The sequence below is a fragment of the Nerophis lumbriciformis genome, linkage group LG01 (assembly GCF_033978685.3).
Source record: "Nerophis lumbriciformis linkage group LG01, RoL_Nlum_v2.1, whole genome shotgun sequence".
NCBI lineage: Eukaryota > Metazoa > Chordata > Actinopteri > Syngnathiformes > Syngnathidae > Nerophis > Nerophis lumbriciformis.
The window spans coordinates 75,942,120-75,961,253 of NC_084548.2; the positions used below are offsets into that span (position 1 = coordinate 75,942,120).

General features: G+C 43.3%; 1 protein-coding gene across 9 annotated transcripts in view; it reads left to right on the forward strand.

Moving 5' to 3' along the window:
* Positions 1–920: 920 nt before the first annotated feature.
* Positions 921–19,134, forward strand: part of tpd52l2b (tpd52 like 2b) — a 38,425-nt gene continuing 20,211 nt past the window's right edge. For 2 of the 9 annotated variants that reach the window (XM_061925998.1, XM_061926004.1), the window contains exons 1-3: positions 924–1,113; positions 9,820–9,980; positions 10,045–10,193. In XM_061925998.1, coding sequence (XP_061781982.1) covers positions 1,095–1,113; positions 9,820–9,980; positions 10,045–10,193 — 329 coding nt within the window. In that variant the 5' untranslated portion in view covers positions 924–1,094. Of the gene's footprint in view, positions 1,114–9,819; positions 9,981–10,044; positions 10,194–19,134 lie in introns of all 9 variants that reach the window. The other 7 variants (XM_061925976.1, XM_061925990.1, XM_061925985.1 and 4 more) reach the window with 7 other exon arrangements.

A 19,134-nucleotide genomic window follows, 5' to 3' on the forward strand; every position in this document is an offset into this window, starting at 1 on the left:
AAATCTATAACCGGATGTCCGTGGGCTAGTGTTTATGTAGCGATGAAAAGTCTTGTATGTTAGTAGTAACTCGCCGTAGAAGCGTCAACACGCTTTATTTTGAAATCCGTAACCGGATGTCCGTGGGCTAGTGTTTATATAGCGATGAAAAGTCTTGTATGTTAGTAGTAACTCACCGTGGAAGCGTCAACACGCTTTATTTTGAAATTTGTAACCAAATGTCCGTGGGCTAGTGTTTATGTAGCGATGAAAAGTCTTGTATGTTAGTAGTAACTCACCGTGGAAGCGTCAACACGCTTTATTTTGAAATTTGTAACCAAATGTCCGTGGGCTAGTGTTTATGTAGCGATGAAAAGTCTTGTATGTTAGTAGTAACTCACCGTGGAAGCGTCAACACGCTTTATTTTGAAATTTGTAACCAAATGTCCGTGGGCTAGTGTTTATGTAGCAATGAAAAGTCTTGTATGTTAGTAACTCACCGTGGAAGCCAACACGCTTTATTTTAAAAGCTGTAGTCGGATGTCCGTGGGCTAGTGTTTATGTAGCAATGAAAAGTCTTGTATGTTAGTAACTCTCTGTGGAAGCGTCAACATGCTTTATTTTGAAATCCGTAACCGGATGTCCGTGGGCTAGTGTTTATGTAGCGATGAAAAGTCTTGTATGTTAGTAGTAACTCACCGTGGAAGCGTCAACACGCTTTATTTTGAAATTTGTAACCAAATGTCCGTGGGCTAGTGTTTATGTAGCGATGAAAAGTCTTGTATGTTAGTAGTAACTCACCGTGGAAGCGTCAACACGCTTTATTTTGAAATATATAACCGGATGTCCGTGGGCTAGTGTTTATGTAGCGATGAAAAGTCTTGTATGTTAGTAACTCACCGTGGAAGCGTCAACACGCTTTATTTTGAAATCTGTAACCGGATGTCCGTGGGCTAGTGTTTAACGCTTGACCAGGGTGGCTTTTAGCTGAGCTGGCTGTGGGGGACTTCCTCAGTCTACTAGCAGATCTTTCCTGCTCCTCCTCCTCCTTCCAGGAGGAACAACAACTACTTCGACACTCTACGACTTCCATCTTTTTGTTTTAGGTCGACATCATGGATCCCGCCGCTCAAGGTAACAGTTGACGTGAGCTAGCTTGGAACCAACATTAGCATCGGATAGGCGCGACTTGTGTGTGTGTGTGTTTGTGTGTTTGTGTTAGTTTGTGTGTGTTAGAGTGTGTGTGTGTGTGTGTGAAAGCTACACAGTAAATGTTTGTGAAAGTGGTGTTTAGCAAGAAAAATGTGTATGATTCCACAGTCCAGATAAAAGCTGATGTTTTGACGTCTCTAAGTTGTTCGGCTGCCACATAGTTGACCAGGCCCGCTGCTACATGCTACATGCTACATGCTACTATCGCTGCTAATGTTTACAACTCCACAAGTTTGACTCTTTTTTTTTTCTTCCCAGTTTTGACAAAGCCCGGCGTCCAAAATTTTAACCCCAACTTGCTCTGTTCTTCCCTCCATTTACATGTAACCTCCTCGTATTCAAATGAACCCAAACGATGTCCTAGTCAAATCTGACATTTGTGTTCCGTATTTAGTCAAAATGGCACACAAATGTCTTCTTTTTCTCCCGTTATCGACATTTGGAAAGCAAATTTCCCGGCAGACTTGGACAGACTAGTTGAGTGTTGACAGCTGACACGGACACGCCGTGGTGACGTCACATCCGGGACGCTAAAAGGTGTGGGGGGGGGGCGGGGTTTGGTGGTAGCGGGGGTGTATTTTGTAGCGTCCCGGAAGAGTTTAGTACTGCAAAGGTATTTGTTCTGTTATGTTTATGTTGTGTTACGCATACTTACCAACCTTGAGACCTCCGATTTCGGGAGGTGGGGCGGGGGGCGTGGTTAAGATATATATATATATATATATAAGAAATACTTGACTTTCAGTGAATTCTAGCTGTATATATATATATATATATATATATATATATATATATATATATATATATATATCCATCCATCCATCTATATATATTTTTTTTTTTTTTTTTTTTTTTTTAGTACATTATATATATATATATATATATATATATATATATATATATATATATATATATATATATATATATATATATATATATATATATATATACCGTATTTTCCGCACCATAAGGCGCCCTGGGTTATAAGCCGCGCCTTCAATGAACGGCATATTTCAAAACTTTGTCCACCTATAAGCCGCCCCGTGTTGTAAGCCGCATCTAACTGCGCTAAAGGAATGTCAAAAAAACAGTCAAATAGGTCAGTCAAACTTTAATAATATATTAAAACCAGCGTGATGTGGGCGCGCATGGAGTCGTATATCAACATGGACGAAGCTGCGTGAAAAAAGCCACCCGGCCTCTTCGCGTAAACTTAAACTTACCTTAACCACTCGCTCATCTTTTCTTCATCCATCCCTTCGAGTTAGCTTTTATGATGACGCCGGCTGGAAAGGTCTCTTTTGGCAAGGTCTTCCTTTTGAATATCACCATGGGTGGAAGTTTCTGGCCATTAGCATGGCAAGCTAGAACCACAGTGAAGGATGACTTCTCATTCCCTGTGGTGCGAATATTCACCGTACGTGCTCCCGTTGTATCCACAGTGCGGTTCACAGGAATATCAGTTGCTGTGAAATAGTAATCCGTGTGCGGATGGAGAGATTGCGTCTTTTCATGAACCGGATCCCTGTCGCTTTGTAGGAGCCATTTTGTGGTCTTTACAGATGTAAACACACAAAGGAAATGATAATATCCGCGTGCTTTTTCTTCTTCTACGCGGGCGGGTGGTTGCTTACAGTAGAAGAAGAAGCGCTTCCTGTTCTATGGGGGCGGGTGCTTACCTTGGCGGTTGCTTGCGTAGAAGAAGAAGCGCTTCCTGTTCTACCGGGAAAAAAGATGGCGGCTGTTTACCGAAGTTGCGAGACCGAAACTTTATGAAAATGAATCTTAATATTATCCATATATAAAGCGCACCGGGTTATAAGGCGCACTGTCAGCTTTTGAGAAAATGTGTGGTTTTTAGGTGAGCCTTATAGTGCGGAAAATACGGTATGTGTATTAGAGATGCGCGGATAGGCAATTATTTCATCCGCAACCGCATCAGAAAGTCGTCAACCATCCGCCATCCACCCGATGTAACATTTGATCAGAACCGCATCCGCCCGCACCCGCCCGTTGTTATATATCTAATATAGACGATGCAAGGCATTAGTGAGGTTATAAAGCTTTTGCCTGTTAAAGAAAGGAGACTGATCCAATGCAGCACAGACATTCGCGTGCCACGCTGTCACGACCCAGACGCACACCAGTGCGCAATCATATGGGAGCCGCGCTGAGCGCACCTCCAAGCGCGTCTCGCTGCCGGCGACGGCCGGGTATGGGCCCGACACTCCAGCGCCATCCATTTTCAGGGCTAGTTGATTCGGCAGGTGGGTTGTTACACACTCCTTAGCGGGTTCCGACGTCCATGGCCACCGTCCTAGCTGCTGTCTATATCAACCAGGGTGAGCCCCACCCCTTTCGTGAGCGCACTGCGCGCGGAGTGACCCCTGTTACGCGCCCCCGGCAACAGGGGTGGCGGGCAGGTAAGCTGCGCGGGCGGAGCGCGCGGAGTGACCCCTGTTACGAGCCCCCGGCCACGGGGGTGGCGGGCAGGTAAGCTGCTTACCTGCTGCGCGTGACGCCGGCCGCGGCGAAGGCGGACGAGGCGGGGTGTCGGTGCGGTGGGCGCGGTGGTGACCCTGGACGTGCGTCGGGCCCTTCTCGCGGATCGCCTCAGCTACGGCTCCCGGTGGGGCCCTCTCGGGGGAAGGGGCCTCAGTCCCGGACCCCGGCGAGGCGTCGGGGGCCTTCTCCGCTCCGTAAAAGTGTCCATCTCTTTTCTTTTTTTTCTTCTGTTGTGGCATATGCTGCAGGTGCCTGCTCGTTTTTCGTATGTGGGTAACAACATTTAACTATGTATATATATTTCCCAATTGGTTTAACTGCCACCCGCCTGAATCTATTTAAAATCTAATTTTTTTTTATTTCAACCGCCCGACCCGACCCGCGGATAAAATCTAATTTTTTTAAATTTCATCCGCCCGATCCGCGGATAATCCGCGGACTCCGCGGTTGTGCCCGCAAACCGCGCATCTCTGTGTATACATATATATATATATATATAAATATAAATAAAATAAATACTTGAATTTCAGTGTTCATTTATTTACACATTTACACACACATAACACTCATCTACTCATTGTTGAGTTAAGGGTTGAATTGTCCGTCCTTGTTCTATTCTCTGTCACTATTTCAGAACACACACATTATACAAATATACATTATAAAATCAATAAGAAAACGGGAGCTCTAATTTGGGAGTCCGAATTAGGATCAGAAGTTCCTATATAAACATTGCGCACTCACGTCGCCTTTTTGTATTGATTACTGCAGCTGTGCACCGGATTCATTCACAAATACAAACTACAACTCACAAACACTTTAGAGTTAGGCTCCACCATCAGAATGTGTACTTAAACTTATAAAGATCACATGGATATTATTCAGTGAGTTGATTCACCAAAACTAACCTGTTATACAGGAGGAAAAAGCACACAGGACGCGTTTCAATTGTTCACAGACTGGTCGCTCTCATCAGAATGACAAGACACTTCCGGTCTGCAGGTGATAGCATTCAATTGGGAAGAAACGCCCTACTGCCCCCTACTGACCAATGTGAATACTGATAAATGTGTAATGACAGCTCCAAAAACGAATTCAAACCACAAAATAAAATAAATAAATCAACACAAAAATGTGACACATTATGGGTGAGTCACATATGCATGTACAGTAGATGGCAGTATTGTCCTGTTTAAAAGTGTCACAACATTGCTGTTTACGGCAGACCAACTGCTTTACGGGGGACAAAAACTTGACTGCTGTTGTTGTGTGTTACCGCACTGGGAGGACGTTATTGAAACTGCCTAACAATAAACACGCATAAGAAACCAAGAACTCGCCCTCGATCATTAGCTGTTTATATTGTGGGAAAGCGGACGTGAGAACAGGCTGTCAACACGTCACTCAGGTCCGCATGGAGCTGGAGGGGGCGTGGCCTCCAGCTCCGCCTGAATTTCGGGAGAAAATTTGTCCCGGGAGGTTTTCGGGAGAGGCGCTGAATTTCGGGAGTCTCCCGGAAAATCCGGGAGGGTTGGCAAGTATGGTGTTACGGTGCGGATTTTCTCCCGAAATGTGTTTGTCATTCTTGTTTGGTGTGGATTCACAGTGTGGCGTATATTTCTAACAGTGTTAAAGTTGTTTATACGGCCACCCTCAGTGTAACGTGTATCGCTGTTGATCAAGTGTGCGTTGCACACACGTGTGTGTGTGTGTGCGTACAGAAGCCGCACATATCTTGTGACCGGGCCGGCACGTTGTTAGAATGGATGAAAAGCGGACGTGACGACAGCTCGTAGAGGACGTTAAAGGCAGTGCCTTTAAAGCACGCCCCCAAGACTGTGGTCCGGGTGGACTACGAGATATAATGACTGATGAACACCCTCGTTGGATAATGAAGGTTGCCTCAGCTCAAAGCCTGAGCCCCGACATTAATGAGCTAGCATCCAAGAAAAGATGGCAGGCATCTGGCTTGGGCACATCAGATTAGATCAGTGTGTTGCAAACTGAGCAGTTTAAAGTCCTGAATGGTTGGTTTATTCATTATTTTATTTTCAAATTTATTAGCCTGTGGAAAAAGTTAATGTTGATATTTACCTCAGAAGGCTGCAAATAGAAAAGAGGCATTCAATTTTTATTTAAATTGTATTTGATATGCCATTTATATTTTTTAATTATTATTATTATTTGAAACTCGATTTTGCATGTCACTATAAAGTTATATAAGCCTTGCTTGTTCAATATTCAATGCAAAACTTGTTTGGGTCCCTATTAAAAGGTTCATTTGTTCAACCTTGGCCCGCGGCTTTGTTCACTTTTACATTTTGGCTCACTCTGTATTGGAGTTTGACACCCCTGTCCTAAGGGTATGCAGCATGGAGCGCTACTGCCTACTGGCGCTGACGAGACGCGGGGCCGCCATCTTGGAGTGGTGATCCGCTCCACTCAGTGCAATTCATTTGGCAGGAGCAATTTTTTTCCCCATTTTCCATTTTATTTATTTCAGGCAATGACATAAAAAAGTACAAAGTTGACAACACATAATAATATAAATTAATATAGTGCAAAAGGTAATGTGTAGTATGTAATGCATGATTGTCCAGTTTTGCCTCCATTCAGTGATTATTCACATGAGTTTCACTCTTACTTTGTTCAATGATTATAATACACATGTTGTATCATAGTGGCATTACCACAGGTAACAATAATTATTACACTGTAACAATCATTTGTATCAACAATGTAGGAATAATGATTATACCAACAATGGTAATAGACAACATAGCAATAATGGTAATAGACAACATAGCAATAATGGTAATAGACAACATAGCAATAATGGTAATAGACAACATAGCAATAATGGTAATAGACAACATATCAATAATGGTAATAGACAACATAGCAATAATGGTAATAGACAACATAGCAATAATGGTAATAGACAACATATCAATAATGGTAATAGACAACATAGCAATAATGGTAATAGACAACATAGCAATAATGGTAATAGACAACATAGCAATAATGGTAATAGACAACATAGCAATAATGGTAATAGACAACATAGCAATAATGGTAATAGACAACATAGCAATAATGGTAATAGACAACATAGCAACAATGGTAATAGACAACATAGCAACAATGGTAATAGACAACATAGCAACAATGGTAATAGACAACATAGCAACAATGGTAATAGACAACATAGCAACAATGGTAATAGACAACATAGCAATAATGGTAATAGACAACATAGCAACAATGGTAATAGACAACATAGCAACAATGGTAATAGACAACATACAATAATGGTAATAGACAACATTACAATAATGGTAATAGACAACATAGCAACAATGGTAATAGACAACATAGCAACAATGGTAATAGACAACATAGCAACAATGGTAATAGACAACATAGCAACAATGGTAATAGACAACATAGCAACAATGGTAATAGACAACATAGCAATAATGGTAATAGACAACGTAGCAATAATGGTAATAGACAACGTAGCAACAATGGTAATAGACAACATAGCAATAATGGTAATAGACAACATAGCAATAATGGTAAGGAAACATTGAGTACATGTTAACACTTTGAGACAGAGTACAACAGCAGGTCAATTTAAAGACCCTCATCTCTATATTTGAACCAGACCCCATGTTTGTATAATAGTTTAAATCCATTAATTGTTTGGCATTGCTTGTGTTGTAAGTCCAGTTTGTTCCATAGTTTTACTCCGCATACAGACACACAAAAACATAGTTTCACTCCGCATACAGACACACAAAAACATAGTTTTACTCCGCATACAGACACACAAAAACATTTACGAGTGGTTTGAGCTCTCGGCAATGAGAAATATCCAAAGCCTCTCAAGTTATGAGCCTGCACTCGTCTTATAAAAAAACGTTGTAGATTAGGCGGCAATATTTTGTTAAATGCTTTATATAAGATTATTAATGTATTATATTTAACAAGGTCATCAAATTTGAGCAACTTTGATTGCATAAACAGATTATGAGTATGTTCTAAATAACCAACGTTGTGAATATGATCTGTAATATGATCAGAGGATGAATTGTGTTGTGGTAAGTATTCCCCCATACTTCAACACAGTATGTAAGGTATGGCAGTATAGAGTACGGAGTGCAATGAACTGTCAGCGCATTTAATTCACTTTACCTCACTGAATACCACTGATTTTCACCCGCTTTTTTGTCATACGTGTAGCTATGATAAAGGACACTCGTTTTATTATTCATAGTTTGCTTAACAGTAAGAGAGTATTCTTATATGCTATAAATGACCAGACGTCCCAGATCAAAACTGGGAATATAATCCTAGAGAAGGGTCAGCTATTTTGAAGTTGAAGAAACAACATGATTAGGTTACGGTATATATACATGCGTATATATTGGATTGGCAGACCGGGGTGGTGGTTCCTCTCTTTAAGAAGGGGAACCGGAGGGTGTGTTCTAACTATGGTGGGATCACACTCCTCAGCCTTCCCGGTAAGGTCTATTCAGGTGTACTGGAGAGGAGGCTACGCCGGATAGTCGAACCTCGGATTCAGGAGGAACAGTGTGGTTTTCGTCCTGGTCGTGGAACTGTGGACCAGCTCTATACTCTCGGCAGGGTCCTTGAGGGTGCATGGGAGTTTGCCCAACCAGTCTACATGTGTTTTGTGGACTTGGAGAAGGCATTCGACCGTGTCCCTCGGGAAGTCCTGTGGGGAGTGCTCAGAGAGTATGGTGTATCGGACTGTCTGATTTTGGCGGTCCGCTCCCTGTATGATCAGTGTCAGAGCTTGGTCCGCTCCCTGTATGATCAGTGTCAGAGCTTGGTCCGCATTGCCGGCAGTAAGTCGGACACGTTTCCAGTGAGGGTTGGACTCCGCCAAGGCTGCCCTTTGTCACCCATTCTGTTCTGAACTTTTATGGACAGAATTTCTAGGCGCAGTCAAGGCGTTGAGGGGATCTGGTTTGGTGGCTACAGGATTAGGTCTCTGCTTTTTGCAGATGATGTGGTCCTGATGGCTTCATCTGGCCAGGATGTCCAGCTCTCGCTGGATCGGTTCGCAGCCGAGTGTGAAGCGACTGGGATGAAAATCAGCACCTCCAAGTCCGAGTCCATGGTTCTCGCCCGGAAAAGGGTGGAATGCCATCTTCGGGTTGGGGAGGAGACCCTGCCCCAAGTGGAGGAGTTCAAGTACCTCGGAGTCTTGTTCACGAGTGAGGGAAGAGTGGATCGTGAGATCGACAGGCGGATCGGTGCGGCGTCTTCAGTAATGCGGACGCTGTATCGATCCGTTGTGGTGAAGAAGGAGCTGAGCCGGAAGGCAAAGCTCTCAATTTAGCGGTCGATCTACGTTCCCATCCTCACCTATGGTCATGAGCTTTGGGTTATGACCGAAAGGACAAGATCACGGGTACAAGCGGCCCAAATGAGTTTCCTCCGCCGGGTGGCGGGGCTCTCCCTTAGAGATAGGGTGAGAAGCTGTCATCCGGGAGGAGCTCAAAGTAAAGCCGCTGCTCCTCCACAGGAGGAGCCAGATGAGGTGGTTCGGGCATCTGGTCAGGATGCCACCCGATCGCCTCCCTCGGGAGGTGTTTAGGGCACGTCCGACCGGTAGGAGGCCACGGGGAAGACCCAGGACACGTTGGGAAGACTATGTCTCCCGGCTGGCCTGGGAACGCCTCGGGATCCCCCGGGAGGAGCTGGACGAAGTGGCTGGGGAGAGGGAAGTCTGGGCTTCCCTGCTTAGGCTGCTGCCCCCGCGACCCGACCTCGGATAAGCGGAAGAAGATGGATGGATGGAGGGATACATGCGTATATCCTACATAGGTTTAAGGTACACCATTGAATATCTTAGTTGCTCAAACAGAAATGTGTTTACATTAGTTTAGATCGGGGAAAGATATTAATGTCTCTTGTTTTCATGTTAGCATCTCCAGTAAATGAGCAGTGTCACTAGTCTGTGAGTTCATCCAAGTGTTATCAGTCATGGTTTTAAGATCATTACAGTAATACCAACCATGGCAAGTTTTACCAGGGTTTATCATTGTACTGTTTATCATTACATCCCTACTGTCTTATCTCATCAAGCAGATATCAACCTCAACTCGCCCAACAAGGGTCTGCCCGTGGACAATTCCACCGGCCTGTCGGACTTCCCGGTGGACGGAGCTCCGGGGAACCCGGCCAACACCCTCCCGCCGGGCCTGACCGAGGAGGAGGCCGAGGAGCTCCGCGTCGAGCTGGGCAAGGTGAAGCCGAATCGTCACGTAGAAGCGGCGGCCCCTCCCTCTAATGTACTCTGCCATGTTTCAGGTGGAGGAGGAGATCGGCACGCTCCGCCAGGTCCTGTCAGCCAAAGAGAGACACGCCGCAGAGCTCAAGAGGAAGCTGGGCCTCAGCCCGCTCACCGAACTCAAGCAGAACTTCACCAAGAGCTGGCAGGACGTGCAGACGTCCAACGCGTACGTATTCTTGTGCAGACGCCATGTCGTAGTGGTGGACAAAGCACGGCCCTATTTGGAAGCGTGCATGACGACGCCATGCTGTAGAACTCAACTGTTGGCCTCAAAGCTAGGCTAAGTGAGCTAGCGCTATGCCAGAATGACAGATGCAAAGCACTTCATTTTATTATGAAATATAGTCAAATCAACATTGCCTGACTATTTTTGTTGAATATTTAAACTGTTAGCTGAATATTTGCAATTCTATGATGATCTAAAGGCACATGAAGTTCAACAGCGTGTGACACAAGACTTGTTTTTTCCCAAAGGGGTTAGAACACGACGGTACAAATTCAAGGAAAGGGGTCTTTAATAGTCGTACGCTGCGTCTCAAATCAAATACTTCCGTCAGTACACTTGAATAAGTGCACTGTGTACCTCTACATGTACGACCGTAATTACAATACATTTGTTAGCATGGCTAGTCCATGAGATCTTAGACTTCCTTTTTATTGTCATTCAAATTTGAACTTTACAGTACAAATAAGCAGTGTTGGGTTAGTTACTGAAAACCAGTAACTAGTTACCGTTACTAGTTACTTTATTTCAAAAGTAACTCAGTTACTAACTCAGTTACTTACACCAAAAAGTAATGCGTTACTGTGAAAAGTAACTATTTAGTTACTTCTTTTTTTTCTCCTTTTTTTTTTAAGGCTCTCATTAATGCCCTTTTAGCCTTCATTTCAGTACTGTTATTGCACTGGAGAATAATACAATGTGTTGATCAACTTGACATGCATTTGCATCACTGAACTCTGCTAAGCAATGTGCTCTACATACAACACACAAAGACAAAGACACAACTTACATTTAACTAAAATGTTCTTTTCTTTGTGCTCGACAAAAGAAAAGTAGTGACAATGTCTCCATGTTAAGAAACTCGACTTCTGGCTTCACCATGATGTCTTGTTAGTTGTTATGAGAGTAGCGTATGTGTGTGTGTGTGTGTGTGTGTGTGTGTGTGTGTGTGTGTGTGTGTGTGTGTGGCCCTTTAAGATATGACAGCATGTGAGGTGAGTGACGTCAGTGAGTGAGTGGGCGAGAGAGGTGAGCGAGCGGCAACAGTGAGTGCGTGCAGGTGCTCTAGCTTGGTGGATGGCTGCGTGTAAGACACCAATAAACAACCCGCCGGCCTCGTCATTCACCCTCAAGTCTGGAGCTGTAAAGACCCACTGCCGGGTAAAATGAAGGGTGTTAGCCCTACTCAGTGGCCTAGTGGTTAGAGTGTCCGCCCTGAGATCGGTAGGTTGTGAGTTCAAATCCCGGCCGAGTCATACCAAAGACTATAAAAATGGGACCCATTACCTCCCCGCTTGGCACTCAGCATCAAGGGTTGGAATTGGGGGTTAAATCACCAAAAATGATTCCCGGGCACGGCCACCGCTGCTGCTCACTGCTCCCCTCACCTCCCAGGGGGTGATCAAGGGTGATGGGTCAAATGCAGAGAATAATTTCGCCACACCTAGTGTGTGTGTGACAATCATTGGTACTTTAACTTTAACTTTAACTTTAAGTACATAGGCCCTGGAGGAACGTCTCCGCTGCGCTCCGCTCCTCGGTCGAAGAAAGCACGCCTTTTCTTTTCCTTGTGAGACAGAAGGACGACACTTCTTCTGTTTCTAGCCGATACTACATTAAAAAATAACGCAAAATAACGCAGTAACGCATCATGTAGTAACGGTAACTGAGTTACTGAATCTAAAAAATAACGCGTTAGATTACTAGTTACCGCCGAAACTAACGGCGTTACAGTAACGCGTTACTTTGTAACGCGTTAGTCCCAACACTGCAAATAAGAACGACATTTCATTGCATTAGCTCATGGTAGTGCAGGATAAGAAAGCAATAAGGTGCAGATATAAATAAATAGATTACTGTACAGATAAATATATTGCACTTTTGCATGTGCATCCACATTTATGGATGTATGTTATGTTGTCTTTATATTCCAGCCACTTAATCCATTTTTGGGGGGAATTGAGGGGATTATTTTAATGCGTTCCAGAGTCTTACAGCCTGAGGGAAGAAGCTGTTGGGCTCTTGACCATTTTTGACGTTCGAAGCTGAAGCGGTACGGTTGCGATATTAGAACCTTGAGTATCGGCCAATATTGACATTGATCCGATACAATTTGATCAGCAGGAATCATACTTTGAATATTTTGTTGTGTGGAATGTAGGGATGTCCCGATCCAGGTTTTTGCACTTCCAATCCGATACCGATATTGTTTTTGCACTTCCGATCCGATACCGATACTGACCGATACCGATACTGGCCTATCAGAGCATGTATTAAAGTTTAAAGTTATTCAGCCTACTTAGTTGTCAGAATCATGTTGAAAAGGGTTTTAGTACTCTTGATAACAACTAGCCATCTGAATTAGGGGAGTTTGAATAATACACAATGGTTGGTAACAAGAAACTGACCTGTTTATTCAAGGATAAACACAAAATAGACAAAATTATACATGACAAACAGAAATGGCATCATTGAACTAGGGCTGGGCGATATGGCCTTTTTTTAATATTGCCATATTTTAAGGCCATATTGCGATACACAATATATATCTGGATATTTTGCCTTAGCCTTGAATGAACACTTGATGCATATAATGACAGCAGTATGATGATTCTATGTGTCTACATTAAAACATTCTTCTTCATACTGCATTAATATATGCTACTTTTAAACTTTCATGCAGAGAATGAAATCACAAGTAAAAAAATCACAAATTTTTTCATACGGTGTTGATGTGGAAATGTTTGCCTCGGCATTTTGATGGTGTGGACGTGTGGCACCGAATGGAGATAAGCGTCTCGACAGACATTACAATATTTGAACAATGATGACGAAAACTGTTTTCTCTGTCGTGTCCGTGTGTCGAAAATTGTTATGCGCTTAATTGTTTATTTGATTTTGTGCGTGGCGTAGATTTGCCGTGCGCAATTGCACAGGCGCGCACCTTAAGAGGGAGCGTTGCTAGCACGGCTGCGCTAGCATCACAGCTAACGTTAGCCATGCTACCTCTCTGCTCGGGGAGGGCGTATACGTTTGTGACGTATGTCGTGACAGTATGTGACGTGTGTAAGAAGGTGCGCTTGCTGTCTGTGAGAGGGAGACACAGGAAAGAGTGAGAAGAGCCTGTCGTGTAATGCCAGCAGCTAAAAGCAACTGCGTGAGAATCCACAGACCTGTGGATGTGTTGAAGGTGTGCTGGAAAATGCGGAACGGAAATTAGGGAGCAGCAGAAAAGAGGAATGTATTATTTAGATAGGTGCGTTGGAAAACACGGACCGGAGTGTTTTTAAAAAACGGATCAGGATCGGCATTTTCCCATGCCTTGCCGATACGCATTTTTTGGCAAATATCGGCGGCCGATCCGATCCAAATATCGAATCGGGACATCCCTAGTGGAATGTTAGAAAAGGTTTGATTAAGTGAAATTAATCAAACAAAACCGTCTGGATTGGAGTTATGCTGTTTTTAGTTAAGTTGAAGCGTAGTGGTAATTGATTTTTTGCTGACACCTATGAGCCCCAATAATTGATTAAATTATCAATTACTTAATTAATTAAGTAATTGGACTTGTTTAAATATCAAATATGGACACATACCGTATTTTCCGCACCATAAGGTGCCCTGGGTTAAAAGCCGCGCCTTCAATGAACGGCATATTTCAAAACTTTGTCCACCTATAAGCCGCCCGGTGTTGTAAGCCGCATCTAACTGCGCTAAAGGAATGTCAAAAAAACAGTCAGGTCAGTCAAACTTTAATAATATATTAAAAACCAGCGTTCTAACAACTCTGTTCACTCCCAAAATGTACGCAAATGTGCAATCACAAACATACGTATATCAACATGGACAGAGCTGCGTGAAAAAAGCCACCCGGCCTCTTCGCGTAAACTTAAACTTACCTTAACCACTCGCTCATCTTTTCTTCATCCATCCCTTCGAGTTAGCTTTTATGATGACGCCGGCTGGAAAGGTCTCTTTTGGCAAGGTCTTCCTTTTGAATATCACCATGGGTGGAAGTTTCTGGCCATTAGCATGGCAAGCTAGAACCACAGTGAAGGATGACTTCTCATTCCCTGTGGTGCGAATATTCACCGTACGTGCTCCCGTTGTATCCACGGTGCGGTTCACAGGAATATCAGTTGCTGTGAAATAGTAATCCGTGTGCGGATGGAGAGATTGCGTCTTTTCATGAACCGGATCCTTGTCGCTTAGTAGGAGCCATTTTGTGGTCTTTACAGATGTAAACACACAAAGGAAATGAAACGTACGGTGATATCCGCGCGCTTTTTCTTCTTCTACGCGGGCGGGTGGTTGCTTACAGTAGAAGAAGAAGCGCTTCCTGTTCTATGGGGGCGGGTGCTTACCTTGGCGGTTGCTTGCGTAGAAGAAGAAGCGCTTCCTGTTCTACCGGGAAAAAAGATGGCGGCTGTTTACCGAAGTTGCGAGATCGAAACTTTATGAAAATGAATCGTAATATTAATCCATATATAAAGCGCACCGGGTTAAAAGCCGCACTGTCAGCTTTTGAGTAAATTTGTGGTTTTTAGGTGCGGCTAATAGTGCGGAAAATACGGTACTACATTTGTCTAGCTTGAGTGCTTTTTTTGTGCTTAGCTGTTGTGTAGGATGTTTTCCTTTTTGTGAAGGACTAGCCTAAAATAGAAGAAAACGCCAACCTTGTGTGCTTACTGGAGGACATTTGATGCAGGTCTGCTTGTATCGGAGCGCTTTTATGGTAGATTTGAGATAGAATCCCATACTTGTGTTTTGGCTGCTATCAGACCAATGCTTGTTATAATATTGGGACACCCCTGAATTAGTTTGTGGTTTTGTCTCAAAGGGAATACTTTTGTCAGTGCACTTCAATAAGTATACTGTGTACTTAGTTCTGACCGTGTAGTGTTATTGTCATTGCCAACTTGTCGGAGTATTTACCCGTTTCGTCTTCCCGTTATCGCCAGCATTTAGGTCATACAAATGTGTGCATTTTGCCGTACTTCTCAGTGTAAACACACTTCTGCACTCAACAGTCTACGTCATGTGAAGCTAAGAGTCCCTACACTTTTTAAACGTTGCCTTGCCTCCATCTTCTCGCCCTCTTGTCAAGTTTGACAACACGGGCCTGAGGTGACCCTCCGTCCTCCCAACTGTGTAGGCCCTTTGTCCAGCGTCCTTTTAACGCCACGGACGTGTCAATCCGCAGCTTGGACGGTCTCGGCCGCTCTGACCTTTGCACTCGGCTGCCATACCGTTGCGGTTTCTGCTGCGGTGAAGGCCGTAGTTGTTTACAGGTGCTTGTTGAAAGAACTGGCTGGGCCAGATCAGTGTCACCTGACTCACCTGGTGTGCGTGTGAGGCAGGTGTAGTGATTCACATCACAAGGAAGAATGTTGTACAACAGAAAGTCACCATAGATCAGTGCTTTATTTTCTCTTAGGAAGAAGGCAATATTTTTTCACTGTGCCTATAATAGTATCATTTGTCTACAAAATAGTTCCAACTATACCTCTGCATAACATTGTAAGTTTATTATTAGCGACACACCTCGTTTCCCACCGAGGTTACAGTGAAGCCAAGTGCTACGTACGCTTCATCATATTCTACTACCTGCCCGCTACACTATTTGAGAAGGACTGCCATAGATGTACATACACACCTTCTACAAGTGCAACATCGTAACAGCACAAGATGAACGCTGTCGTATTTTGAGAATAAAACCATTGTAACGAGAAAGTTGCAATTTTACAGGAAATCTCCTCGTAAAATCCGTGTACCGTATTTTCCGCACCATAAGGCGCCCTGGGTTATAAGCCGCGCCTTCAATGAACGGCATATTTCAAAACTTTGTCCACCTATAAGCCGCCCCGTGTTGTAAGCCGCATCTAACTGCGCTAAAGGAATGTCAAAAAAACAGTCAGATAGGTCAGTCAAACTTTAATAATATATTAAAACCAGCGTGATGTGGGCGCGCATGGAATCGTATATCAACATGGACAGAGCTGCGTGAAAAAAGCCACCCGGCCTCTTCGCGTAAACTTAAACTTACCTTAACCACTCGCTCATCTTTTCTTCATCCATCCCTTCGAGTTAGCTTTTATGATGACGCCGGCTGGAAAGGTCTCTTTTGGCAAGGTCTTCCTTTTGAATATCACCATGGGTGGAAGTTTCTGGCCATTAGCATGGCAAGCTAGAACCACAGTGAAGGATGACTTCTCATTCCCTGTGGTGCGAATATTCACCGTACGTGCTCCCGTTGTATCCACAGTGCGGTTCACAGGAATATCAGTTGCTGTGAAATAGTAATCCGTGTGCGGATGGAGAGATTGCGTCTTTTCATGAACCGGATACCTGTCGCTTAGTAGGAGCCATTTTGTGGTCTTTACAGATGTAAACACACAAAGGTAATGAAACGGTAATATCCGCGCGCTTTTTCTTCTTCTACGCGGGCGGGTGGTTGCTTACAGTAGAAGAAGAAGCGCTTCCTGTTCTATGGGGGCGGGTGCTTACCTTAGCGGTTGCTTGCGTAGAAGAAGAAGCGCTTCCTGTTCTACCGGGAAAAAAGATGGCGGCTGTTTACCGAAGTTGCGAGACCGAAACTTTATGAAAATGAATCTTAATATTTATCCATATATAAAGCGCACCGGGTTATAAGGCGCACTGTCAGCTTTTGAGAAAATTTGTGGTTTTTAGGTGCGGCTAATAGTGCGGAAAATACGGTATTATTTATAATTATTTTATGCGAATAGTTAAAGTGGAGAAATAAGAAAAGGTTGTCATTTAAAGTGAAAAGAATTATGTGAATTCAGAAAACATTTTTACAAAAAAATATTTCAAGACAAACTCCTATTTTTACTAGACATTATGTATTAATCTTATGAAGAAATATGAGAAATATATATGAATATTATAAGGAAAAAGTCTAATGTCATGAGAATGAAATTGTGTTATTTGAAAGACACAATTTACATGAAAAAAATATAATTTTACAAGAATAAAGTCGTAATAGTGTGAGAATATATTAAAATACAATTTTAAGATTAAAAAAAATGTCATTATGAAAATAGTCAAATATTATGAAAACAAGTTTAAAGTTAAAATTATGAGTAAAAGGGTGTTTTTAAAAAACAAACAAAAAAATCTATGACAAGACCAACTCTTAACTTTACAGGAATAATGGTAGAAATGTCCCAGGTAGGGAGGCGGGGGCAGCAGCCTAAGCAGAGAAGCCCAGACTTCCCTCTCCCCAGCCACTTGGTCCAGCTCCTCCCGGGGGATCCCGAGGTGTTCCCAGGCCAGCCGGTAGACATAGTCTCCCCAACGTGTCCTGGGTTTTCCCGTGGCCTCCAACGTGTCCAACACACCTCCCCAGGGAGGTGTCTGGGTGACATGCGTACCAAATGCCAGAACCACCTCATCTGGCTCCTCTCCATGTGGAGGAGCAGCGGCTTTACCTTGAGCTTCTCACCCGACGGTGGGAACTCATTTGTACCCGTGATCTTGTCCTTTCAGTCATAACCCAAAACTCATGACCATAGGTGAGGATGGGGGCGTAGGTCGGCTGGTAAATTGAGAGCTTTGCCTTCCGGCTCAGCTCCTCCTTCACCACGACGAACCGATACACTGCACCCGACTCTGAGTGGTGAGCCCATTGGAGGGGAGACCCACGTTGCCTTTTTGGGCCCCATGGCCAGCAGGTGCTGGCCATCAAGTGTAAAAGGCAGCATGTGTGATGGTATGGGGGTGTATTAGTGGCCAAGACATGGGTAACTTACACTTCTGTGAAGGCACCATTAATGCTGAAAGGTACATACAGCTTTTGGAGCAACATATGTTGCCATCCAAGCAACGTTACCATGGACGCCCCTGCTTATTTCAGCAAGACAATGCCAAGTCACGTGTTACATCAACGTGGCTTCATAGTAAAAGAGTGCGGGTACTAGACTGGCCTGCCTGTAGTCCAGACCTGTCTCCCATTGAAAATGTGTGGCGCATTATGAAGCCTAAAATAGCACAACGGAGACCCCCGGACTGTTGAACAACTTAAGCTGTACATCAAGAAAGAATGGGAAAGAATTCCACCTGAGAACCTTCAAAAATGTGTCTCCTCAGTTCCCAAACGTTTACTGAGTGTTGTTAAAAGGAAAGGCCATGTAACACAGTGGTGAACATGCCCTTTCCCAACTACTTTGGCACGTGTTGCAGCCATGAAATTCTAAGTTAATTATTATTTGCAAAAAAAAAAAATAAAGTTTATGAGTTTGAACATCAAATATGTTGTCTTTGTAGCATATTCAACTGAATATGGCTTGAAAAGGATTTGCAAATCATTGTATTCCGTTTATATTTACATCTAATACAATTTCCCAACTCATATGGAAACGGGGTTTGTACATGTTGTACGAGCCCAGTCGTTGCTAGCATGCCGTGCGTTACGCTAATTAATATGTCCGTGTGGAAACTCGTTCGGTACACCTCCGAACCGAACCGAAAACTCCATACCAAAACGGTTCAATACAAATACACGTACCGTTACACCCCTACCATTTACCATTTATCATTGGGACTGGCCAACTCCTCTACAGCTCAGAAAGGAGTGCAAGGATAGTCATTGTTATTGAAGTTGTGATATCAAAACATTTGTCATTTTACAAGTTGAATATTTGTGTATTATGAGAATAAAATTAGAATTTAATGTAATAAAAATGTCATTCCTCAAGAAATAATCTTGGGAAAAAATCCTAATATCGGAAAGTCATTGTTTGATGAGTCATCATTTTACATGGAAAGGTCACTATTTTACAAGACAAAATGCAAATTTACAGTACAAGAAAATAATTGTAATAGTACAAAAACCTTTCATTTTAAACCATAATTGCGTGTTTTA